General features: G+C 39.9%; 2 protein-coding genes across 2 annotated transcripts; both read right to left on the reverse strand.

The window, feature by feature from the left end:
* Nucleotides 1-435: 435 nt before the first annotated feature.
* On the reverse strand, nt 436-2,753 carry LOC114509927 (olfactory receptor 8B12-like). The gene is made up of 2 exons (XM_028528523.2): nt 2,475-2,753; nt 436-1,752 (listed from the first exon to the last, which is right to left on the reverse strand). Exon 2 carries the CDS (start codon nt 1,734-1,736, stop codon nt 801-803), a length of 936 nt encoding a protein of 311 aa, XP_028384324.1. The 5' UTR covers nt 1,737-1,752; nt 2,475-2,753; the 3' UTR covers nt 436-800.
* A 15,989-nt stretch (nt 2,754-18,742) lies between these two features.
* Nucleotides 18,743-21,060, reverse strand: LOC114509924 (olfactory receptor 8B12-like). Its single transcript, XM_028528518.2, has 2 exons — nt 20,782-21,060; nt 18,743-20,059 (listed from the first exon to the last, which is right to left on the reverse strand). The coding sequence occupies exon 2, from the start codon at nt 20,041-20,043 to the stop codon at nt 19,108-19,110; it is 936 nt and encodes a 311-aa protein (XP_028384319.1). The 5' UTR covers nt 20,044-20,059; nt 20,782-21,060; the 3' UTR covers nt 18,743-19,107.
* Nucleotides 21,061-27,190: the final 6,130 nt, after the last annotated feature.

Below are 27,190 nucleotides of genomic sequence, written 5' to 3' on the forward strand. Positions count from 1 at the left end.
TCCCAATGACCTTGGACCACAACCAAGATAACCCTTGCAATGAGACTCCAAATTATGTCTGAGCCTTGAAATAATATGATGCCTCCACTCAGCATCTTTCTACCCTATAAAATTCCATTTCTCTCCCCTGGAAGTCCTAATTCACTAGTCCTAATTCACTAACCCATGTCCCTGGTCCTCCACTCACCAACTGGGTGGTCACCATACTTGCCTTCTGAGAAACCTAAAACACGACCCATTAACACACTAAGAAATTCATCAGACACTGATCTTGTCATTTTGCCAAGACCAACTCAAAAAAATTTTTTCACCTCCTATTCTCTTGCAAAATGTGATGGATTAACATTATTTTGTGAAAGTAGTATGAAATTACTGTCAATCCATTATTCATTTACAGGTACTGTGTCAACTATCATGTGAAATGACATCTTCCTAGAAAGAGATGAGGCAAGAAAACATGGCATAAAGGGAAACAAACTGAATTGAGATTCAAGCAGGGATTTCAGTCCCTGCTCTGCCACCAGGTAGTTTCATATTTTCAGACTAGATGAAGTGATTCTGAATCCTAATTCAATACTGCATACTGTATAATTGCAGAAAATATTTTCATAAAATAAAGAAGGAAGAGTTGGGGTGATGATGAGAGAGAATAAATCCATTTGGGAAAGAGAGTTAAAATTTCCTTTCAATATAGAACCCAAAAGCACGAAGTTTGAATTCCTTATTGATGATGATGATAAAATAATAACAGCACTCTAATTAAAAAATTCTGATTCCTTTACTCAATTTCCAATTTTTTTTCAAGAGAAACTTATTCTGCCCAAGGTTTTTTTCATGGCTAATTTGACATCCTTGTTCCTCAGGCTGTAGATTAGTGGGTTCAGCATGGGCATCACAATGGTATAGAACAGAGTACACACTTTCCCCTGGTCAAGGGGTACAGCAGAAGGTGGTTTAAGGTATCCAAAAGTTCCTGATCCAAAGAAGAGACAAACTGTCATTATGTGAGAACTGCAGGTACGAAAGGCTTTGGATCTGCCCTCAGTAGAACTAATGTGGAAAATGCTGGAAAGAATGAAGCCATAAGAGAGAAAAATGGTCACAATGCACACCCCAATGCCAAAGCCCACAAAAGTGAAGACCACCAGCAAATTCATGTAAGAGCTATTGCAGGAGAGTTCAAGGAGGGGAAGGATGTCACACATATAATGATTGACAAGGTTGTCTGCACAAAAGGTCAGAAACAGTATATTACTTGTATGAGCTAAAGCCGCCAAAAGCCCCATCCCATAGACACCCAGCAAAAGAAATAGACACACCTGAGGAGACATGGTGACCGTGTACAACAGTGGTTTACAGATGGCCACATAGCGGTCATATGCCATGGCTGACAGGATGAAACATTCACAAACAACAAAAAAACAGAAGAAGAAGAGCTGAGTCATACACCCTGTGTAGGAGATGATGTTCTTCTTTGAGACAAAACTCATCAGCATTTTGGGGATGATGGTAGAGGAGTAACTGAAGTCAATGAAGGACAAGTTGAAGAGGAAAAAGTACATGGGGGTGTGCAGGTGAGAGTTCAGCCCAATGAGTGTCATCAAACCCAGGTTCCCCACCACAGTGACCATGTAGAAGCCCAGAAACAGGAAGAAGAGGGGGAGCTGGAGTCCTGGCTGGTTTGTTAAGCCTGCGAGGATAAACTCTGTCACAGAGGAGGTGTTATCTGCAGCCATCCTCCTCTGGGAGGGTCTCAGAGAGGAAAAGAAAAGAATTGCTCACACAGAGAGAGGAAAACAACCCATTCTTGAGAGTGGTGTTTGAACAGGGAGGTGTGGAACTCAGAGTTGAGATGGCATCTCCTTGTTCCCCCATCTGTTTTTATGGTCTCCACATGGCTTCAACCATCCTAGTAACTCTTGGTGGATGAAAATTGCCTCCAGAGTAAGGGCTCATCCAACTGAGGAGAAAGTCCACAAAGCTCAGCTGGGATGCCCCTGCAACCTTGCAGTGACTCTCCTCTGGTACTGCCTGCCCACTATAGCCCTTGACCAAGTTTTGTGTGACCTGGGCCCTCCTCTGTAGTGCTGTTGAGAAGCAGAAGCCAATTGACCTAGACCTTCCACCTTTGGTCAGTGCTGGTCACCACAGGAAGATGAGGCTTTGTTGCCCAGAGTCTTTACTGGGAATGCCGTGGAAATGTTATGTGAAAATAATACCAAAGTTATAAGGCAAAGATATCAAATAACCTAAGAAAAAAGAAACATTTGCTGAGCACTAACTATGCTAATGGCACTGTTCTAAGTGCTCTGGGGCATTTTGATTAAACCCATTGAACAGCTGAGGACACTGAGCACAGTCCCAGTCCTTCTAAGTGGCAGCAGAAGGGGAACTCAGGCTGTCTGGCTCCGGGGTTGGAGCTTCATACCCTAATCGCTCTGCTAGATGACAGAGCAGGTCAGACAGGCACTCACCCTCCTTCTGCCTGCAGCCACAGTGCTGGACTCTACTGGCTCCCACCCATCTCTCTCATGGAGACTCAGATGGCCCTGGTGACAAGAAGGGGACAACTCAGAGCTCAGACCACTTTGCTTCTTCTGTCTCTCTCCTTTAAAATTCAAAGCCTTTAGTTTGTCTTGGTTCTCCTGTTAAGCTGAAGAAGATGGTCTCTGACATTCTTTGTCCCGAGCTTCCAGGTCAGCTTCCAGGGATGAAACAGCACTTTTACAACATCCATGGATAACCAGAGACTGAAGAGTATTTTTCTAGATTACAGACCACAGTACGTAGTTACAGGGGCTCCCTCAGGATACCAGTCCCTATGGAAGAGGAAATGTTTGTTTATGCCCTTGATAGTACTTGATGGGGCTTTTAATAGGCTTCCCTTTCATTCAGGTTACATCTTTTTAAGTACAATTAAGAAGAAAGCACTTGGGAAAAGAATTCTTGTACTGAGCACTTACTGTATACTGACCACTGTTTCTGTCCCAGCACCCTCATCTAAAAGATCCAGAGAAATGCATACATAATTTCACCTTCTTTATTCCTCAGAACAACCTCATAAGGTAGACCTACCAGTCTCCACTAATAATACATGGAAAATACATGAAAGAAACATGAAAGTGCACAGAAGAAAAGAAAGCTAGGGAGAGGAACAGCACACAGGGGAGAGCGGCTGTAAGGGTAAGTGTTACAGATTTCAGTTTAAATAGTGGAATCTGATAGTTGAGCAATGACTTGAGAGAGACCTGGAAAGCCTTTGCTTAAAAATAATAACACCAGTTACTCTAATGAAACACTGGATGCCATGTCTTAATGCAGCACCGGGCATCAAGGTTTTGTCCTGCAGTTTTACACAGCACTCCAGCCCAAATTAGTGCTGTGGGGAAGGAAATTCTGACCAAATAACAGGATAGAGGGGTAACAGAGCTTGCTGAGGTTTCACATAACCACAAGTCACACAGTGTAGACTTTTGGCTGACACTGATATAAAGAGTAATAAAATTTTATGTGGCAATATGTATTCAACACCCTTTGCCATAGGCATTTACGTAGTAAGGATGGCAAATTTTCTATTCAAAAAACAAATCTGTATTTGGGGAAGTTCAAGAGTTGGTTTGCTGATGAGGTATGTATGTTTTTGGTCAGAGTTAAGGTCTGAAGCTCTTTGGGAGAAATCAGGACATCAGAACACAAAGGCAGAACCCATCGTCTTCCAGGCAAGTCCAACTGAAACCATTGCACATGGGCCTGTGTGTGTGTCTGAGTGTGCACACATACAGCAGTGAGGACTTGCCCTCCCCACACTAAGGCTCAGCAGTGAGGGTGCCTCATCTGCCTGTTTGCATTGGGAATAGCCCACTGCCCAGATGACACTAATGAATCCCAGTCCCTGTTCTTCATCCCACTGCACATGTTGAAGAAATAGAGAAAAACAATGCATTATCAAGAAACTAAATTAAGCACCACAGGTACGCTCTCCTTAGGACTAAGGTCAAAGAGGACCTTGGGGACTCATGAAAATGTTCAGTTTCCTTTCAGAATCTCAGAGGGTTCTTGGAAGCATGATGCAATGCCAGGAATAATTTTTCTGAGATCTTTGCCTCTTCAGAGATGGTTTCCCTGGGAGCTGCATTTCCACTGCATCCGGGTTTTATTTCAAGTGCACCAGGGCTTCTCTAAAGCTGTTTTGACTGTTGACTTGCTCCTATACAAGCAGGGAAAAACACAAAGCAATATTCTGGATTAAGTTATTTTGTTGCAGGTCTTTTATCTACTTGGTTAAATTTATTCCTAGGTACTTTATTTTTTTCTTGCTATAGTAAATGGGATTTCTCCTCTAGTTTCTCTTTCTGATATTTCATTGTTGCTGCACAAAAATTTCATTGATTTCTGAATATTGACCTTGTATCCCACTACTTTGCCAAATTTACTCATTAAGTCAATAGTTTTTTGGTGGAGACTGTAGGGTTTTCTAGGCGCACTATCATGTCATCTGCAATAATGACAGTTTTCCTTCCTTCTTTCCAATTTGGATGACTTTTTGTTCTTTTCTTGTTTGATTGCTGTGGCTAGAACTTCCAGTACTATGTTGAATAAGAATGGTGAGAGAGTACACCCTTGTCTTGTTGCTGATCTTAAGGGGAAAGCTTTTATTTTTTTCCCACTGAGTATAATGTTGCCTGTAGGTTTCTCATATATGGCTTTTATTGTGTTGAGGTGTGCTCCCTTTAGCTCACTTTGCTGATGTTTTTATCATAAATGGGCATTGGATTTTATCAAAATCTTTTTCAGCATCTATTGATTTCATCATGTGATTTTTGTCCTTAATTTTGCTTATGTGGAGTATTACATTAATTAATTTGTGAACATTGTACCATCCTTGCATCCCTGTGATGAATCCCACTTGACATGGTGTATGATTTTTCTAATGTATTTCTGAGTCTGGATATGCAGTGTATTGTTGAGGATTTAAGCATCTATGTTCATCAGCAATCCTGGCCTGTAGTTTGTTTCTTTGATTGGTCTTTACCTGGTTTTGGAATTAGAATGACACTGGCCTTGTAAAAAGAGTTTGGGAGTTTTCCCTCATCTTGAATTTTTTGGAACAGTTTGAGGAGATGGCAGTTGGTTCTTTCTTAAATATTTGGTAGAATTCAACTGTGAAGCCTTCTGATCCAGGGTTTGTGTGCTGGGAGTTTTTGATTACCACTTCAATTTCACTAGTTGTTACCAGTGTATTCTGGCATTCTGCTTCGTCTTGATTCAGTTTTGGAAGATTGTATGTTTCAAGAAATTTCTCCATTTCACCCAGGTTGTCCTGTTTCTTGGCATTTAGTTGTTCATATTAATTTCTTACAATCCTTTGTATTTCTGTGGTGTCAGTTGTAACTTCTCCTCCTTCATTTCTGATTTTATTTATTTGTGTCCTCCCTCTTTTTCATGCTGAGTCTCTTTAAAAGCTTTTCAATTTTATATACCTTTTCAAAGAACCAGCTCCTGGATGTCCTGATCCTTTGAATTGTTCTTTTAGTCTGTGTGTCATTTCATTCTGCCCTGTTCTTGATTATTTCCTTCCTTCTCTTTGCTATGGCCTTTGTTTGTTGTTGTTCCTCTAGTTCTTGTAGATGCAGGGTTAGGTTGTTTATTTGAGATTTTTCTATCTTCTTTATGTAGGACATTAACCATTTCTTTCAATATGAAGTCAAACTTATGTTCCTAGGATCAAACTCTACTTCAAAATTATATGAAACTATTTTTGTGTTATGTTGGATTTCTTTAGGCCAGTGTTTCCAGGTGTTTTTTTGCATGTAAATTCATGAAGCGTATTGGTGTATACATATTTTTCTAGTAACATTTTCATCCAGTTTAGGTTATCAGAGGCAGTACAATTTCCTCTGGTGAGCCAAGATTTCAGTCACTAATAATCATGTCACCAGACTTATCCCTAGACTCAGGCAACCCATTAGTGCTGCTGAGAACCCACCATCAGGCTGCTATGAGCCTGAGAGATTGGAACACATGGTGACTTTGCACACGTGTTTTCCCAGTGGCTCCTTTTCCATTTGTAGATTCACTGGGCCTGCAGTTAAGGCAAGAGCTGACACTTACAAAGGCCTCTGTACCTCACAAAGACCCTTCACACACACCATGTGCTAATCAATCCTCACAAAGCATTAAGATTGTATCCTGTTTTTCATTTTAAAGATAATAAAGCTGAAGTATGTATGAGTCACCAAAAGTCACAGAGCAAGAAATGCATTTTTAACAAAGTTTAACAGGTCACATAGTAAGAAATGCATGGAACCAAATCAACAAAAGAAAAAAGGAAGCAAAATATAACTGGGAGCCCTGGCTGGCATAGCTCAGTGGATTGAGCATGGGCTGCGAACCAGGCATCGCAGGTTCGATTCCCTGTCAGGGCACATGCCTAGGTTGCAGGCCATGGCTCCCAGCAACCGCACATTGATGTCTGTCTGTCTGTCTGTCTGTCTCTCCCTTCCCTCTCTAAAAAATAAATGAATAAAATCTTAAAAAAACCTTATGTGCAGATGGAGATAAAATATCTACTTAGATTTTTAAAAAATATATAACTGGAGACATTGAAATAAGAAGAATCTGACAGTAACCAGAGGGGAAGTGGAAGGGATTAATGAGGAAACAGGGGAAGGGTTTTCAGGAACAACTATAAAGGACACATGGACAAAACCAACGGGGCATGGAAGCAAGGAAAGGAGGGAGGTTTGGCAGGGGTGGTGGCGGGAGGTAGGGAGTAAACACAGACAAGTGTAACTGGACAATAAAACAATTTTTTTTGGAAAAGGAAAACATTCCTAGATAAAAAAGAAAGGAAGAAAGGAAGAAAGAAAGAAAAGAAATGCATTCTATGGCAGTCTTTTGTCTTCCATTTTCAAAGTTCATGATCTTTCCTCTACCAATTCATGCATTTTTCAACATTTCTAGAGGATTCTGGGGCCTCAAACACTATTGGAAAAATGTGATTAAAAAATTTTGGCAAAAGACATGTGGCAGGGAGCAAAATTTAATGTCAAAAGAGGAGAAGTTTGAGGACATAAATCAGGAATGAAAGTTGAATCTGTCACAAACATAAAGAGCTCACTAGGGTAACTGTCCCAGTCAAGTTTTGGATCTCCAGCGCCACCCACACAACAAAATTAAGGCCTCTGATGCATGTAAGCAAACTCATACTACATTCAACACCAAGTAAATGGGCGTCCTCACAGCACTCCCTCCCACCTCATCTCCAGGCTCCCCCTGCACACACCTCATTAATGAGAGGGCAGTATAAAACCACGAGGCTCCACCTACTTGTAGAAAGCAGCCTGGCCTGACCAGCAGTTGAATCCTATCCACAATAAACCCTGCCTGTCATGTCCTGGCCCATATCCTTGTATGTTATTTAGGGATTCAATTTTTGCTCCTTGAACAGATACTCCCAAGGCTGGAACTACAGACACCCTCTCAGAGCCAGCTGCCTGATGCTGTTGTGTGCTCACTCTGGCCATCCTGACTGATGCGCATGTGCACATTCAGCAACATCATGTCACTTGCACACACAACTGCATAGCACATGCTCACAGGTGCCACATTGGTTTGCCAGAAGGGCACACCTTCTGGATTATGCTGGTACATCCCTTGGATCTGATGGTCAGGGTCATAGCTGAAGACTTCCCCTTGTTGCTGATGTCTCTGGGATCTTCTCAAGAGATCTGCCCTATGGAGTTGGTGCCATGGTCTACTTTCAAATTGTGAGCCACAGTGTGAAAAAACCCTTGTCTGAAACTGTACTTTGGAGATCAATCAACAGGGTCAGAAAATTTGGGAAAGATCATCTAAAGTTATCATTTCCTGGATTTTTCATTCAAAAATTTAGAAACACCCCCCATTACCCCCAAGCATATGTTAGAGATACCCACAACTAAAAGAGAACTGTGCGGTATAGCAACTGCCTCAACATTCTTTGTTTCACTTAAGTCTCCTTCTACATTACTTTGTTTTGAAACTGCTTAGTGATCTTGGCTCTTTTCTTGACATTGAAAGTGTCCTAAGCTGATAAAACACAGATGTGCTTTGCACAGACTGCTCTACAAGAGCACTTCACTTTCCCCATGCTTTTGTGGTCTGTATTACTAGGCAACTCCTATCCTTGGGATCCAGTTCTCTCTTTTTGGGCTAATCAGTTTCACCAGAAGGCCATGCTCCAGTCTCTTAAGAGGTCATGTTAGGGTGCATAATAATCTTAAGGAAATCCTTTCTATATTATTTCCTTTTAGTTTAGTTTAGTTTAGTTTAGTTTAGTTTAGTTTATGTATGTGCTCCTGGGCTTCCCTCCTCCCCAGCTCACTCCTCCCCACTTGCCAACTCCAGGATGCCTGGGAGGTGTGCTGAGCCTCGCTGTTGATTTAAGCTACCCAGAACTAGCAGCAAATTCAACATCCTAGTCAGGTCCAGCCTTTCCTCTCAATATCACAAACAAACTCTTGGCTGAAAATCCCTTATGATCTCATGGAACCAGCACTGGGCGTATTGTGTGTCACTGATGGTTGTCACACGGTGCATCAACACACACTTTTTCAGCCTCGTAGGGTCTCACTTCCGTGTTCTCACGGGGTTTACCTGGAATGCTTCCTAGCAAATCACTTCCATGTAAGCCTTCATCTCATGGACTTTGGGGAACCTAATCCAAGACTGGTGGGAAGGAAGCAAAACGAAGGGTAGAGAAGACTGCACACAAGAGAAAGGGGGAGAAAAAGCATTCCCGGGGAAAATTAAACTCCCGACTTTCTAGAAGGAAAACTGTTGGAATTCAGGATGCTCGGTAAAGAAAGTTCAAAAATAAAGAAAAATGTCAGAGTTTACACCTCAGGAAATGAGGTGCTCTTAGGATCGTTCAGCATGGCTGCTGCTTGGCTCAAAGAGATCCTGGTTCTGGGTGGTTGCTCCCCAGGCAGGAGGAGCAGCATCACTGGGGATCTTCTTAGGAATGAGAAGTCTCAAGTCCTATCCGAGACCTACCAGATCGGAAACTCTGTGGATGGGGCCTAGAATCTGTGTTTCAGCACATCCTCCGTGTGTTTCAGATTCATCTAAGAACCACCAGTGTAGTTCCTGGTCCCAGGACACGAGCTAAAGTAAAGTGTTTTCCTGACCCGTAGGGAAGAAAGAGGAGCTTCTACTTCTGCCTCAGGAGGGAGGAAAATAAGAATGAGTATGCACCACATGAAGATGGTCGGTTGTAATGCTCATGGCTACAAAATCCAACTGCTTGTCAGTAGGTGCTGAATAAAGAGTTTGATGAGAGCAGGTGTGTTGCACGTGCCATGGTTGATGCTGCTGTGGTTACAGAAAGACACATTGACCTTTGACATTGGGTGGGTCATGACACCCCCGATATCTGTTCCTACACAAACCAAGTGTTGGCAGAGAACAGACCTGAGAGACAGATGCCATAGTGACATCAAGCCATGAGTATTAAAACAGTGGTCACTAACCAAAAAGGAGCAGGAGAAAAGTGTCTTGCCCTTAAAATTAGTGATGCTGTTCCTATGTGATATAGAGTTCATTATCATTTTAAGTAAAATGGCAAAAATAGAGAAGATCCTCTATTATTCACTTTGTTTTTAAAAATATAATTTATTTCCTTTTACTTTACAACTACAGTTGATGTACAATATCATGTTAGTTTCAGGTGTGCAACCCCATCATTAGACATTTACACAACTTATGAAGGGATCACCTCAATAATCTAGTCCCCATCTGGCACCATACATAGTCATGACAGAAGTATTGACTGTATTCCTGTGCTGTACTTTGTGTCCCCATGACTATTCTGCAACTACCAATTTGTACTTCCTAGTCCCTAAATCCCTTCACCTTTCTCACTCTTTCCCCCAAACTGTCTGATCTCACAGCCATCAAAATGTTCTCTGCATTTCTGAGTCTCCTTTTCTGTTTGTTGTTCATTTGTTTTTTAGATTCCACAAAGAAGTGAAATCATCTGGCATTTGTCCTTCTCTGTCTGACTTATTTCACTCAGGATAATATCCTCTAGGACCACCCATGATGTTAGGGTGCAGGAACTCATTCTTTTTTGTGGCTGAATCATATTCCATTGTATGTCTGCACCTCTTCTTCCTTCACTCATTTCTTGATGGACACTCAGGTTGCTTCCATATCTTGGCCATTGTAAATAGTGCTGCAACGAATGTACAAGTTTCTTTGGATAAACACCCACAAGTGAAGTTTCTGGGTCCTTCTTTGTCTCTTGTTTAGTCTTTGTTTTAAAGTCTATATTTTCTGGAATATGCACTGCTCTCACAGCTTTTTTGTCTTTCCTCTGTTTCCATTTTCATGTACTACATTTTTCCATCCCATTACCTTCTGTCTGTGTGAGTCTTTTCATCTGAAGAGGGCAAATGGAAGGGTCTTGTTTTGTTATTCATTAAGCCACTGTATGTCTTTCAATGCAGCACTAATTCATTTTCACTTAAAGCAGTTATGGATGAATATGTATTTGTTGCCATTTATTATTCACATTTCTAATCTTTTTTATTCTTTTTTTTTTAAGTTTTCCTTTCTTTAGTTTTAGAGAGAGGGGAAGGAAAGGAGAAAGAGAAATATCAATGTCTGGTTGCCTTTCACCCACCCCCTACTGGGGACCTGGCCTGCAACCCAGACCTGTGCCCTGACTGGGAAGTGAACTGTCAACCTTCGTCGGGTTTGAAGCTTGTGTAAAATCCACTGAGCTACACCAGCCAGGGCTTTTTTACTCAGTTTAAAGAAGTCCCTTTAATATTTCTTTTTCTTCTATTTTCTTTCTGTATTTATTGAATTTATTGGGGTTGACATTAGTTAATAAAATTATGTAGGTTTCATGTGTACATTTCTATAACACATCATCTGTATGTTGTATTGTGTGTTCACCACCCCAAGTCAAGTCTCCTTCCATCACCACTTATGCCCTCTCTCACTCTGTGCCTTCTTCACTCTGGTAATAATGCTGTTATTGTCTGACTATGAGTTTTTTTTCATTTTTTGCTTAATTCCTTCACCTTTTCTCCCAGCAACCCCCTCTTCTCCTCTGATGGCTGTCAGTCTCTTCTCTGTATCCATGATTCTGTTTCTATTTTGTTGAAATCACATGGTAATTTGTCTTTCTCTAACTGGTTTATTTCACTTACCCTAATACTCTACAGGTCCATCCATGCTGTCCCAAAAGGTAAGATTTCCTTCTTTTTTATAGCCAACTAGTCCACTGGGTGAATGTACCACTTTTTTATCCACTCATCCACTGATGGACACTTGGAATCCTAGCAATTGTAAATAACGCTGCCGGGAACACCAGAGAGCATAAATTCTTTGAAATAGTGCTTCTTTGGATATATTGCCAGATTTGTAATTGCTGGGTTTAAGGCAGTTCCACTTCTTACTTTTCTGAGGCAACTCCATACTGCTTTCCAAAGTGGCAAGGCAGAAGATCACTATATGAATGATACACACTTTTAATCACTTATTATTCCATAAGTCCATAATTGCTACATTTTAAAAGGAATACAGGAATTAATGGACGCCCAGTAATTGTGAAAACTTTCCTCTAATACATGGAGTTAATTGAATGATGCAACTTTTCCTAACATTTATTTTAATTAATGCTATGTATTTTCTCATAAAAGTGATATGATATATAGTGGGCTTTTTAATGCTATGTTCCTAGTATGGATGTGTTAGCTGTTTTGGTTTGATTTTTTATTCTGGTAAGATCATTTAACATGAGATTTATCCTCTGAACAATTTGTAAGTGGACAATACAGTACTGTTAACTAGAGGCTCTCCATTGCACAGCAGATCTCTGGAACTTACTCATCTGCATAACTGAAGCTTCATATGTGTTGAAAAACTGAAGAGGGCATAACACCTTGAAATTTTATTTCATTTTATTTTAATCATTGTTCAAGTACAGTTTTCTCCCTTTTACTACCATTCGAGCCTGCCCACTCATCCCTCCCAGCTTACCTCCCATTACCACCCTCCCCCTAGTTTTTGTCCATGTGTCCTTTAAATTTGTTCCTGTAAACCCTCCCATTCTCCCCTGAAATTCTCTCTTCTCTTGCCTCTGGTCACTGTCAGCCTGTCCTCTATTTCAGTGTCTTTGACTAGATTTTGCTTGTTTCTTTGTTTTGTTCTTTAGGTTCCTGTTAAAGGTGAGATCATAGGTATTTGTCTTTCACTGCCTGGCTTATTTTGCTTAGCATCATGCTTTCCAGCTTCATCCATGCTGTTGCAAAGGCTAGGAGCTCCTTCTTTCTTTCTGCTGCATACAATTCCATTGTGTAAATGTACTATAGTTCTTTGATTCATTCATTTACTGATGGGCATCTAGGTTGCTTCCAGCATTTAGCTATTGTAAATTGTGCTGCTATGAACATGGGGGTGCAAAGGTTCTTTTGTACTGCCACCTTAAATTTGGATCAAAAAGAATGACTGCTTCCACCTGGTGGCCTGAGGCCTAGATTTCAGGATAGTAATTGAGTCACATACACAGGAGGTGAACCTCAGGTTCTAGGATGCCTTGAAAATCAGATGTGAAGTCTCATTGGCATGGATTGGTCAGATTTTAAAATATAAGTGCATCTGAATAGGGATGTTACACTCCAACACTGGAGTAGAAAGAGAGGCATGGGCAAAAATTGCATAAATAATATACAAAAGTAGCCACGAGACTACAAATGTGGAGAAGAAAGAAGCACTGGTCACTCTCCTTAATTTTGGACATAAAAGGGGGAGGGAATAGCAAAGGGAATTTTTTTTAGAGTAAAAGCAGACTGGCACATGTTTACAGGCAGAAGAGTCTGTAGAGGTGGGGTGATTAAAGATCTAAGAAAGATGAGAAAATTTTGAGGGAACAAATTCCAAAGAAGATGAAAAGAAGTTGTCAGAATTCAACATCTTTACATGTTTTTAAAATACTTATCTGAATAGGGAATGACAGATACTTCTTGAAGATGATTAAAAATATATATAATCCATAGCAACATCAGCAGTGTAATTAGGAAACTCTAGAAGCATTCTTAATCACTTCTACCAAAACCAAGATGACTATAGTCTTCAGTATTATTTAACAATGTGTTAAAGAAAGTGTTAGAAAATGCAATGATAGAGGCAAATGGAAGAAGAGGTATGCTAATTAGAGAAAAAGAGGTAAGATTATCTTTAATTATAAAATATTTTATTACATATTTGGAAAACCTGAAAGAATTCATGGAAAGAATTCTACAAATAGTAATTACTTTACAAAGTATAAAATTAGGATAGAATTCAATAAAATTCATACATACAAATAAATAATAATCAGAAGATGCAATGAAAGATAAAACTCTTGTTACAGTTGCAAAAGTAAAATAAAATTCCCATGCATAAATGTAATAAAATGTGCAAAAAATAGATGACAAAAATTATAAAACACTCCTAGGAGATACTGAAGTTTGCCCCACAGAAAGTGGAGAGACATACCACACATCAAGATTGGAAGTCTCGAGATCCAAAGAGGTTAATATTCCTTAAAAGTTTACTTACAAATTTAAGATGCAGACAATAAATATGCCTTTAAGTTATTTTGCAGAAGTAGAGAGTTTAATTATAAAGGTTGAAGTTAAACATCAATAGCCAAGAAAACCATAAAAAAAGAACAACATGTGGAAAGTTACCTTCAAGATATGAAACATTTTAAAGCTTCTGTAATTCCAGCAGTGTGGTATTGGCTTATAAATACACTGACAAACCAATAGAACACAATGGAGAACACAGAAATAGCCCAGGTGCCTATGAAACCTTGTATGTTATGAAGGCAACAGCTCATACCAGTGGGGGGAAAATAAACTTTTTAATAAATGGCAATAGAACTACAAAATGGTCTTCTGGAAAGTATATAGTTAGAAAGTATATAGTATATAGAAAGTACATAGTGAGGAATATATCTGTTCCTCACACCATACACTGATAAAACTTCTACAATGATCAGATATTCAAATATAAAAATATAAAACCATACAATCACATTATGATAAAAATGAGTGACTTTCTTTATAACCTAAGAGGAGAGAAAATATTTCTATCATCAAAATACTGGAGACAATAGAAGATTAATAAATTTAATTTTAAAAACGTATCTTAAGAACTGTCAAAAGCCAAATCACAAATTACAGGAAAATATGCAACTTATACCTCAAACACAAAGCTATTATACCCAATATGCACTCCTCCAAAAAGTTGAGAAGGTCAAAATCCAGCAGAAACATGAGGAAAAGCTATGAAGAGACAGTCCATAAAAGAAGTCGTAACACCAACACTCATTAAATACAGGAAACCATCTCCCATGGTTCTTAAAATTAAAGAAATGCAAATTATAATAATAGTTAAACACTACTTCTCATCCATCAGGATGGAAATTTAAAAAATTCTGACACTACACCATGCTGAACAGACTGCAAGAAAGTAGGCACTCCCATTTATTGCTGAGGGGGAATATAAATGTCAAATTCCACCCCCCTACACTCCCGGACACCACCACCCCCACCCTACCCACAAATCCAGAGTCAATACAAGCTCATTCAAAATCACAGAAGGTACTTTTATAGGAATTTACAAGCTGATTCTAGAATTCATATGGAAACTCACAGGTCCTAAAGTAGCCAAGACAACTGTGAAAGAGGAGAATGAAAATCAAGTACTTATACTAACTGATTTAAAAAATTATTATAAAGCTACAGTAATCAAAACTGTATGGTATTGGCATCAAGATAGACAAATAGATGAAAACAAACACACACAAATAGAATCAACTGATTTTTAACAGAGGTAAAAGAACAATCACTGGATATTTATGTGCAAATACACACATGCCCCCAAACCCCACTTTGATCCATATACAAAAAAATTAACTCATAAAATTTTCACATTGTTTTTCTGGCTGCAGCAAAAGCAATGAATAATTTCTTAAACAGGACATAGCCCTAGTCATGAAAGGCAAAGTTGAAAAATCAAACTTCATTACAATAAAAAATATTGGCTATCAAAAGATATCATTCAAGATATATTCATTGTCTACCTGGGAAGGTAGACAGAGGCAGGAAGATGACTGCATATGTATGCATGTATTATCCACAGATACATATATATTATCTACAGATACACAAACACAAACATGTGTGTGTGTGTGTGTGTGTGTGTATATATATATATATATATATATATATATATATCTTACATGCATTTTAAAATCCCTTCAATACAATAGGAAAATAACTAGCCTATGTTTTAATGAGCAAAAGACATGAATAATTTCTTCAGAGAAGATGTCCAAACAGCCAGTAAGTATGTAAAAAGGTGTTCAACATCATTACTTATCAGGAAAAAAGTTTAAACAAAAAGGCATTCCCCGTCCATACCAGAATAAAAATACATTTTTGCATGTGGGAGAAAACAAGGATAAAATAAAAATACCAAGGATTAACAAGGATGTAGAACAACGGGAATCCTCAGGCATTGTTGATAGCAATGCAAATTGAATCAAACATTAGAAAACAGTTTGGCAGTGATGTTTATGAAAACTGCACATAAGCCTACTCCAGTGTCCAGCACATCCACATATAGGCATAATCCAAAAGCAATATTTGCTTATTCAATCAAAATATACACTCAAACTCTTTCTAAATGCTTTATCAATAATAGGCAAAAACTTGAAGCTATCTAATTTTATTAATAGGCTAAATAATTGTATATTCAATAAACAAATGGGACCTCATCAAAATAAATAGCTTCTGCAGAGCTAAAGAAAACAGTATCAAAATAAAATGGGAACCAACTGTATGGGAAAACATATTTTCTAATGATACCTCAGACAAGGGTTTAATCTCCAAAATATATAAAGAACTTACACGACTCCACTCTAAGAAGACAAGCAACCCAATTAAAAAATGGGCAAAGAACTTGAACAGACACTTCTCCAAGGAAGACATACAGAGGATCCAAAGACACATGAAACGACGTCCAATACCGCTAGCTATCAGAGAGATGCAAATTAAAACCACAATGTGATACCACCTCACACCAGACAGAATGGCCATCATAAACAAAGCAACAAACAACAAGTGTTGGAGAGGTTGTGGAGAAAAGGGGTCTCTAGTGCACTGTTGGTGGGATTGCAGACTGGTACAACCACTATGGAAAACAGTATGGTATTTTCTCTAAAAACTAAAAGTGGATCTGCCTTTCGACCCTAAATTCCACTGCTGGGACTATATCCCAAGAACCCTAAAACACCAATACAAAAGAACCTTTGCACCCCCATGTTCATAGCAGCACAATTTACAATGGCTAAGTGCTGGAAGCAACCAAGATGCCCATCAGTAAATGAATGAATCAAAGAACTATAGTACATTTACACAGTGGAATTGTATGCAGCAGAAAGAAAGAAGGAGCTCCTAGCCTTTGCAACAGCATGGATGAAGCTGGAAAGCATGATGCTAAGCAAAATAAGCCAGGCAGTGAAAGACAAATACCTATGATCTCACCTTTAACAGGAACCTAAAGAACAAAACAAAGAAACAAGCAAAATCTAGTCAAAGACACTGAAATAGAGGACAGGCTGACAGTGACCAGAGGCAAGAGAAGAGAGAATTTCAGGGGAGAATGGGAAGGGTTTACAGGAACAAATTTAAAGGACACGTGGACAAAAACTAGGGGGAGGGTGGTAATGGGAGGTAAGCTGGGAGGGATGAGTGGGCAAGCTAGAATAGTAGTAAAAGGGAGAAAACTGTACTTGAACAATGATTAAAATAAAATTAAAAAATAATTGTATATTCACATGATAGATACTACACAGCAATATAAAAATCTACCCATATATACTACAATATAGATGTACAGGACAGGCTTTATGATGAAGAAAAGAGGCCAGAAACAATTGAGTACCTGTTTATATGAAGTTCAAATACAGACAACATTCTACAATGATAAAAGTCAGAACAGTGGATAGCTATGGGGGATGAGGTGCAGGGCAGGTTATATTTATTAGAAAGATGGAAATATTCTACATCTTGATCTAGGTTATGGTTACATATACATAAGCAAAAGTTTAATGAGCTATACAGTTAAGATTTGTGGACTTTGCTATATGAAAGTTACAACACAAAATTTTCAAAAGGACGTTTCTCTATTCTTTCCTGACCTACATTGAATAGCATATTCAATACACCAACCCCAACCCCAACTCCTAAATTCTAGGTTCCCTAAATTCAGGCACATACAGGGTCCAGCACAAAAATACCCCTTTGATTACATAAAAATCTTTTATTACAAAATAATAAGCATGTACTTCTGTAACACAAAATACCACACTCCAGCACGCCATATGACACTTTAGGTGAAATGTTCAAATTGCCGTCCATCTCTTGTGAGACATTCACATACCCTACCAACCACACTCAGTGGTGCTACCTCTGCTTCACCCTGTATTTCATCTCATCTCATTCCTCTCTTCAGAAGCTTATTCTTTCCTTTTTGGCAGCATTGAACAGAATCAAAAGGCAGAACAAACTTAACAGTTCTTCCAATTTCCCCTACATCCCAATGGAATGGACTTGCCTAAGGAACAGCCAGGTAAGTCAAAATGTTTCCCCCAGCACTTCATTTGTCATTGCTTCTCTGAGAAATTTTACCAATAATAGAGAGTTTAGATAAAAATTGTTCTTTTGAATTTTAATATAAAGCTCTATTTCCCATTTCATAATATGGTGGCTTTATGAACTTATCCCGAGCTCACCATTTCTTACCCATATGCCTCTGTTATTAGAACATCGAGGCTACCTGCAATGCCTGACAATTCCATAGCAATTGCCTCTCTTAATAAGCAGCAGCTTGGTGCTGCCTGGCAGGTGACCATGGACCCAGGGCCAGCTAGTGCTCTGTTCCATCCTCTAGACCAGTGTCATCCAATAGAAATATAATTAAACCACCTATAAATTCTAAACTTTCTAGTAGGTCCCTTAAAAATAAACAAATAGATTCATTTTAAAGACATATTTTGTTTAACACTATATGTTCAAAATGTTATCATTTCAACATGTAATCAAGTAAGAAAGCATCCATGAGATTATTTTTCATATTCTTCAAAGATTTGGTGTGTATATCACGCTTACTTTGCTCACTTACACTGTCTCAATTTGCATGTCCACATTTCAGTTGCTCAATACCACACATGACTCGTGACTACCAGTTCAGATAGCACAGCTCCCAATGACCTTGGACCACAACCAAGATAACCCTTGCAATGAGACTCCAAATTATGTCTGAGCCTTGAAATAATATGATGCCTCCACTCAGCATCTTTCTACCCTATAAAATTCCATTTCTCTCCCCTGGAAGTCCTAATTCACTAGTCCTAATTCACTAACCCATGTCCCTGGTCCTCCACTCACCAACTGGGTGGTCACCATACTTGCCTTCTGAGAAACCTAAAACACGACCCATTAACACACTAAGAAATTCATCAGACACTGATCTTGTCATTTTGCCAAGACCAACTCAAAAAAATTTTTTCACCTCCTATTCTCTTGCAAAATGTGATGGATTAACATTATTTTGTGAAAGTAGTATGAAATTACTGTCAATCCATTATTCATTTACAGGTACTGTGTCAACTATCATGTGAAATGACATCTTCCTAGAAAGAGATGAGGCAAGAAAACATGGCATAAAGGGAAACAAACTGAATTGAGATTCAAGCAGGGATTTCAGTCCCTGCTCTGCCACCAGGTAGTTTCATATTTTCAGACTAGATGAAGTGATTCTGAATCCTAATTCAATACTGCATACTGTATAATTGCAGAAAATATTTTCATAAAATAAAGAAGGAAGAGTTGGGGTGATGATGAGAGAGAATAAATCCATTTGGGAAAGAGAGTTAAAATTTCCTTTCAATATAGAACCCAAAAGCACGAAGTTTGAATTCCTTATTGATGATGATGATAAAATAATAACAGCACTCTAATTCAAAAATTCTGATTCCTTTACTCAATTTCCAATTTTTTTTCAAGAGAAACTTATTCTGCCCAAGGTTTTTTTCATGGCTAATTTGACATCCTTGTTCCTCAGGCTGTAGATTAGTGGGTTCAGCATGGGCATCACAATGGTATAGAACAGACTACACACTTTCCCCTGGTCAAGGGGTACAGCAGAAGGTGGTTTAAGGTATCCAAAAGTTCCTGATCCAAAGAAGAGACAAACTGTCATTATGTGAGAACTGCAGGTACGAAAGGCTTTGGATCTGCCCTCAGTAGAACTAATGTGGAAAATGCTGGAAAGAATGAAGCCATAAGAGAGAAAAATGGTCACAATGCACACCCCAATGCCAAAGCCCACAAAAGTGAAGACCACCAGCAAATTCATGTAAGAGCTATTGCAGGAGAGTTCAAGGAGGGGAAGGATGTCACACATATAATGATTGACAAGGTTGTCTGCACAAAAGGTCAGAAACAGTATATTACTTGTATGAGCTAAAGCCGCCAAAAGCCCCATCCCATAGACACCCAGCAAAAGAAATAGACACACCTGAGGAGACATGGTGACCGTGTACAACAGTGGTTTACAGATGGCCACATAGCGGTCATATGCCATGGCTGACAGGATGAAACATTCACAAACAACAAAAAAACAGAAGAAGAAGAGCTGAGTCATACACCCTGTGTAGGAGATGATGTTCTTCTTTGAGACAAAACTCATCAGCATTTTGGGGATGATGGTAGAGGAGTAACTGAAGTCAATGAAGGACAAGTTGAAGAGGAAAAAGTACATGGGGGTGTGCAGGTGAGAGTTCAGCCCAATGAGTGTCATCAAACCCAGGTTCCCCACCACAGTGACCATGTAGAAGCCCAGAAACAGGAAGAAGAGGGGGAGCTGGAGTCCTGGCTGGTTTGTTAAGCCTGCGAGGATAAACTCTGTCACAGAGGAGGTGTTATCTGCAGCCATCCTCCTCTGGGAGGGTCTCAGAGAGGAAAAGAAAAGAATTGCTCACACAGAGAGAGGAAAACAACCCATTCTTGAGAGTGGTGTTTGAACAGGGAGGTGTGGAACTCAGAGTTGAGATGGCATCTCCTTGTTCCCCCATCTGTTTTTATGGTCTCCACATGGCTTCAACCATCCTAGTAACTCTTGGTGGATGAAAATTGCCTCCAGAGTAAGGGCTCATCCAACTGAGGAGAAAGTCCACAAAGCTCAGCTGGGATGCCCCTGCAACCTTGCAGTGACTCTCCTCTGGTACTGCCTGCCCACTATAGCCCTTGACCAAGTTTTGTGTGACCTGGGCCCTCCTCTGTAGTGCTGTTGAGAAGCAGAAGCCAATTGACCTAGACCTTCCACCTTTGGTCAGTGCTGGTCACCACAGGAAGATGAGGCTTTGTTGCCCAGAGTCTTTACTGGGAATGCCGTGGAAATGTTATGTGAAAATAATACCAAAGTTATAAGGCAAAGATATCAAATAACCTAAGAAAAAAGAAACATTTGCTGAGCACTAACTATGCTAATGGCACTGTTCTAAGTGCTCTGGGGCATTTTGATTAAACCCATTGAACAGCTGAGGACACTGAGCACAGTCCCAGTCCTTCTAAGTGGCAGCAGAAGGGGAACTCAGGCTGTCTGGCTCCGGGGTTGGAGCTTCATACCCTAATCGCTCTGCTAGATGACAGAGCAGGTCAGACAGGCACTCACCCTCCTTCTGCCTGCAGCCACAGTGCTGGACTCTACTGGCTCCCACCCATCTCTCTCATGGAGACTCAGATGGCCCTGGTGACAAGAAGGGGACAACTCAGAGCTCAGACCACTTTGCTTCTTCTGTCTCTCTCCTTTAAAATTCAAAGCCTTTAGTTTGTCTTGGTTCTCCTGTTAAGCTGAAGAAGATGGTCTCTGACATTCTTTGTCCCGAGCTTCCAGGTCAGCTTCCAGGGATGAAACAGCACTTTTACAACATCCATGGATAACCAGAGACTGAAGAGTATTTTTCTAGATTACAGACCACAGTACGTAGTTACAGGGGCTCCCTCAGGATACCAGTCCCTATGGAAGAGGAAATGTTTGTTTATGCCCTTGATAGTACTTGATGGGGCTTTTAATAGGCTTCCCTTTCATTCAGGTTACATCTTTTTAAGTACAATTAAGAAGAAAGCACTTGGGAAAAGAATTCTTGTACTGAGCACTTACTGTATACTGACCACTGTTTCTGTCCCAGCACCCTCATCTAAAAGATCCAGAGAAATGCATACATAATTTCACCTTCTTTATTCCTCAGAACAACCTCATAAGGTAGACCTACCAGTCTCCACTAATAATACATGGAAAATACATGAAAGAAACATGAAAGTGCACAGAAGAAAAGAAAGCTAGGGAGAGGAACAGCACACAGGGGAGAGCGGCTGTAAGGGTAAGTGTTACAGATTTCAGTTTAAATAGTGGAATCTGATAGTTGAGCAATGACTTGAGAGAGACCTGGAAAGCCTTTGCTTAAAAATAATAACACCAGTTACTCTAATGAAACACTGGATGTCATGTCTTAATGCAGCACCTTCTCCGGGCATCAAGGTTTTGTCCTGCAGTTTTACACAGCACTCCAGCCCAAATTAGTGCTGTGGGGAAGGAAATTCTGACCAAATAACAGGATAGAGGGGTAACAGAGCTTGCTGAGGTTTCACATAACCACAGTCACACAGTGTAGACTTTTGGCTGAGGCTGATATAAAGAGTAATAAAATTTTATGTGGCAATATGTATTCAACACCCTTTGTCAGAGGCATTTACGTAGTAAGGATGGCAAATTTTCTATTCAAAAAACAACTCTGTATTTGGGGAAGTTCAAGAGTTGGTTTGCTAATGAGTTATGTATGTTTTTGGTCAGAGTTAAGGTCTGAAGCTCTTTGGGAGAAATCAGGACATCAGAACACAAAGGCAGAACCCATCGTCTTCCAGGCAAGTCCAACTGAAACCATTGCACATGGGCCTGTGTGTGTGTCTGAGTGTGTACACGTACAGCAGTGAGGACTTGCCCTCCCCACACTAAGGCTCAGCAGTGAGGGTGCCTCATCTGCCTGTTTGCGTTGGGAATAGTCCACTGCCCAGATGACACTAATGAATCCCAGTCCCTGTCCTTCATCCCACTGCACATGTTGAAGAAATAGAGAAAAACAATCCATTATCAAGAAACTGAGGTAAGCACCACAGGTATGCTCTCCTTAAGACCCAAGGTCAAAGAGGACCTTGGGGACTCATGAAAATGTTCAGTTTCCTTTCAGAATCTCAGAGGGTTCTTGGAAGCATGATGCAATGCCAGGAAAAATTCTTCTGAGATCTTTGCCTCTTCAGAGATGGTTTCCCTGGGAGCTTCATTTCCACTGCATCCGGGTTTTATTTCAAGTGAACCAGTGCTTCTCTAAAGCTGTTTTGACTGTTGACTTGCTCTTATATAAGCAGGGAAAAACACAAAGCAATATTCTGGATTAAGTTATTTTGTTGCAGGTCTTTTATCTCCTTGGTTATATTTATTCCTAGGTACTTCATTTTTTTCTTGCTATAGTAAATGGGATTTCTCCTCTAGTTTCTCTTTCTGATATTTCATTGTTGCTGCACAAAAATTTCATTGATTTCTGAATATTGACCTTGTATCCCACTACTTTGCCAGATTTACTCATTAAGTCAATAGTTTTTTGGTGGAGACTGTAGGGTTTTCTAGGCACACTATCATGTCATCTGCAATAATGACAGTTTTCCTTCCTTCTTTCCAGTTTGGATGCCTTTTTGTTCTTTTCTTGTTTGATTGCTGTGGCTAGAACTTCCAGTACTATGTTGAATAAGAATGGTGAGAGAGTACACCCTTGTCTTGTTGCTGATCTTAAGGGGAAAGCTTTTATTTTTTTCCCACTGAGTATAATGTTGGCTATAGGTTTCTCGTATATGGCTTTTATTGTGTTGAGGTATGCTCCCTTTAGTCCCACTTTGCTGAATGTTTTTATCATAAACGGGCATTGGATTTTATCAAAATCTTTTTCAGCATCTATTGATTTCATCATGTGATTTTTCTCCTTTATTTTGTTTATGTGCAGTATTACATTAATTGATTTGTGAACATTGTACCATCCTTCCATCTCTGGGATGAATCCCACTTGACATGGTGTATGATTTTTCTAATGTGTTTCTGAGTCTGGATATGAAGCGTATTGTTGAGGATTTAAGCATCTATGTTCATCAGCAATACTGGCCTGTAGTTTTGTTTCTTTGATTGGTCTTTACCTGGTTTTGGAATTAGAATGAAACTGGCCTTGTAAAAAGAGTTTGGGAGCTTTCCCTCATCTTGAATTTTTTGGAACAGTTTGAGGAGATGGCAGTTGGTTCTTTCTTAAATATTTGGTAGAATTCAACTGTGAAGCCCTCTGGTCCAGGGCTTTGTGTGCTGGGAGTTTTTTGATTACAGCTTCAATTTCACTAGTTGTTATGAGTCTATTCAGGCTTTCTGCTTCGTCTTGATTCAGTTTTGGAAGATTGTATGTTTCAAGAAATTTCTCCATTTCACCCAGGTTGTCCTGTTTCTTGGCATTTAGTTGTTCATATTAATTTCTTACAATCCTTTGTATTTCTGTGGTGTCACTTATAACTTCTCTTTCATTTCTGATTTTATTAATTTGTGTCCTCCCTCTTTTTCATGATGGGCCTCAATGAAAGCTTGTCAATTTTATATACCTTTTCAAAAAACCAGCTCCTGGATGTCCTGATCCTTTGAATTGTTCTTTTAGTCTGTGTGTCATTTCATTCTGCCCTGTTCTTGATTATTTCCTTCCTTCTCTTTGCTATGGCCTTTGTTTGTTGTTGTTCCTCTAGTTCTTGTAGATGCAGGGTTAGGTTGTTTATTTGAGATTTTTCTATCTTCTTTATGTAGGACATTAACCGTTTCTTTCAATATGAAGTCAAACTTATGTTCCTAGGATCAAACTCTACTTCAAAATTATATGAAACTATTTTTGTGTTATGTTGGATTTCTTTTGGCCAGTGTTTCCAGGTGTTTTTTTGCATGTAAATTCATGAAGCGTATTGGTGTATACATATTTTTCTAGTAACATTTTCATCCAGTTTAGGTTATCAGAGGCAGTACAATTTCCTCTGGTGAGCCAAGATTTCAGTCACTAATTATCATGTCACCAGACTTATCCCTAGACTCAGGCAACCCATTAGTGCTGCTGAGAACCCACCATCAGGCTGCTATGAGCCTGAGAGATTGGAACACATGGTGACTTTGCACACGTGTTTTCCCAGTGGCTCCTTTTCCATTTGTAGATTCACTGGGCCTGCAGTTAAGGCAAGAGCTGACACTTACAAAGGCCTCTGTACCTCACAAAGACCCTTCACACACACCATGTGCTAATCAATCCTCACAAAGCATTAAGATTGTATCCTGTTTATCATTTTAAAGATAATAAAGCTGAAGTATGTATGAGTCACCAAAAGTCACAGAGCAAGAAATGCATTTTTAACAAAGTTTAACAGGTCACATAGTAAGAAATGCATGGAACCAAATCAACAAAAGAAAAAAGGAAGCAAAATATAACTGGGAGCCCTGGCTGGCATAGCTCAGTGGATTGAGCATGGGCTGCGAACCAGGCATCGCAGGTACGATTCCCTGTCAGGGCACATGCCTAGGTTGCAGGCCATGGCTCCCAGCAACCGCACATTGATGTCTGTCTGTCTGTCTGTCTGTCTCTCCCTTCCCTCTCTAAAAAATAAATGAATAAAATCTTAAAAAAAAAACCTTATGTGCAGATGGAGATAAAATATCTACTTAGATTTTTAAAAAATATATAACTGGAGACATTGAAATAAGAAGAATCTGACAGTAACCAGAGGGGAAGTGGAAGGGATTAATGAGGAAACAGGGGAAGGGTTTTCAGGAACAACTATAAAGGACACATGGACAAAACCAACGGGGCATGGAAGCAAGGAAAGGAGGGAGGTTTGGCAGGGGTGGTGGCGGGAGGTAGGGAGTAAACACAGACAAGTGTAATTGGACAATAAAACAATTTTTTTTGGAAAAGGAAAACATTCCTAGATAAAAAAGAAAGGAAGAAAGGAAGAAAGAAAGAAAAGAAATGCATTCTATGGCAGTCTTTTGTCTTCCATTTTCAAAGTTCATGATCTTTCCTCTACCAATTCATGCATTTTTCAACATTTCTAGAGGATTCTGGGGCCTCAAACACTATTGGAAAAATGTGATTAAAAAATTTTGGCAAAAGACATGTGGCAGGGAGCAAAATTTAATGTCAAAAGAGGAGAAGTTTGAGGACATAAATCAGGAATGAAAGTTGAATCTGTCACAAACATAAAGAGCTCACTAGGGTAACTGTCCCAGTCAAGTTTTGGATCTCCAGCGCCACCCACACAACAAAATTAAGGCCTCTGATGCATGTAAGCAAACTCATACTACATTCAACACCAAGTAAATGGGCGTCCTCACAGCACTCCCTCCCACCTCATCTCCAGGCTCCCCCTGCACACACCTCATTAATGAGAGGGCAGTATAAAACCACGAGGCTCCACCTACTTGTAGAAAGCAGCCTGGCCTGACCAGCAGTTGAATCCTATCCACAATAAACCCTGCCTGTCATGTCCTGGCCCATATCCTTGTATGTTATTTAGGGATTCAATTTTTGCTCCTTGAACAGATACTCCCAAGGCTGGAACTACAGACACCCTCTCAGAGCCAGCTGCCTGATGCTGTTGTGTGCTCACTCTGGCCATCCTGACTGATGCGCATGTGCACATTCAGCAACATCATGTCACTTGCACACACAACTGCATAGCACATGCTCACAGGTGCCACATTGGTTTGCCAGAAGGGCACACCTTCTGGATTATGCTGGTACATCCCTTGGATCTGATGGTCAGGGTCATAGCTGAAGACTTCCCCTTGTTGCTGATGTCTCTGGGATCTTCTCAAGAGATCTGCCCTATGGAGTTGGTGCCATGGTCTACTTTCAAATTGTGAGCCACAGTGTGAAAAACCCTTGTCTGAAACTGTACTTTGGAGATCAATCAACAGGGTCAGAAAATTTGGGAAAGATCATCTAAAGTTATCATTTCCTGGATTTTTCATTCAAAAATTTAGAAACACCCCCCATTACCCCCAAGCATATGTTAGAGATACCCACAACTAAAAGAGAACTGTGCGGTATAGCAACTGCCTCAACATTCTTTGTTTCACTTAAGTCTCCTTCTACATTACTTTGTTTTGAAACTGCTTAGTGATCTTGGCTCTTTTCTTGACATTGAAAGTGTCCTAAGCTGATAAAACACAGATGTGCTTTGCACAGACTGCTCTACAAGAGCACTTCACTTTCCCCATGCTTTTGTGGTCTGTATTACTAGGCAACTCCTATCCTTGGGATCCAGTTCTCTCTTTTTGGGCTAATCAGTTTCACCAGAAGACCATGCTCCAGTCTCCTAGGAGGTCATGTTAGGGTGCATAATAATCTTAAGGAAATCCTTTCTATATTATTTCCTTTTAGTTTAGTTTAGTTTAGTTTAGTTTATGTATGTGCTCCTGGGTTTCCCTCCTCCCCAGCTCACTCCTCCCCACTTGCCAACTCCAGGATGCCTGGGAGGTGTGCTGAGCCTCGCTGTTGATTTAAGCTACCCAGAACTAGCAGCAAATTCAACATCCTAGTCAGGTCCAGCCTTTCCTCTCAATATCACAAACAAACTCTTGGCTGAAAATCCCTTATGATCTCATGGAACCAGCACTGGGCGTATTGTGTGTCACTGATGGTTGTCACACGGTGCATCAACACACACTTTTTCAGCCTCGTAGGGTCTCACTTATGTGTTCTCACTGGGTTTACCTGGAATGCTTCCTAGCAAATCACTTCCATGTAAGCCTTCATCTCATGGACTTTGGGGAACCTAATCCAAGACTGGTGGGAAGGAAACAAAACGATGGGTAGAGAAGACTGCACACAAGAGAAAGGGGGAGAAAAAGCATTCAGGGAGAAAATTAAACCCCCGACTTTTTAGAAGGAAAACTGTTGGAATTCAGGATGCTCGGTAAAGAAAGTTCAAAAATAAAGAAAAATGTCAGAGTTTACACC

The sequence above is a fragment of the Phyllostomus discolor genome, chromosome 13 (assembly GCF_004126475.2).
Source record: "Phyllostomus discolor isolate MPI-MPIP mPhyDis1 chromosome 13, mPhyDis1.pri.v3, whole genome shotgun sequence".
Lineage (NCBI taxonomy): Eukaryota > Metazoa > Chordata > Mammalia > Chiroptera > Phyllostomidae > Phyllostomus > Phyllostomus discolor.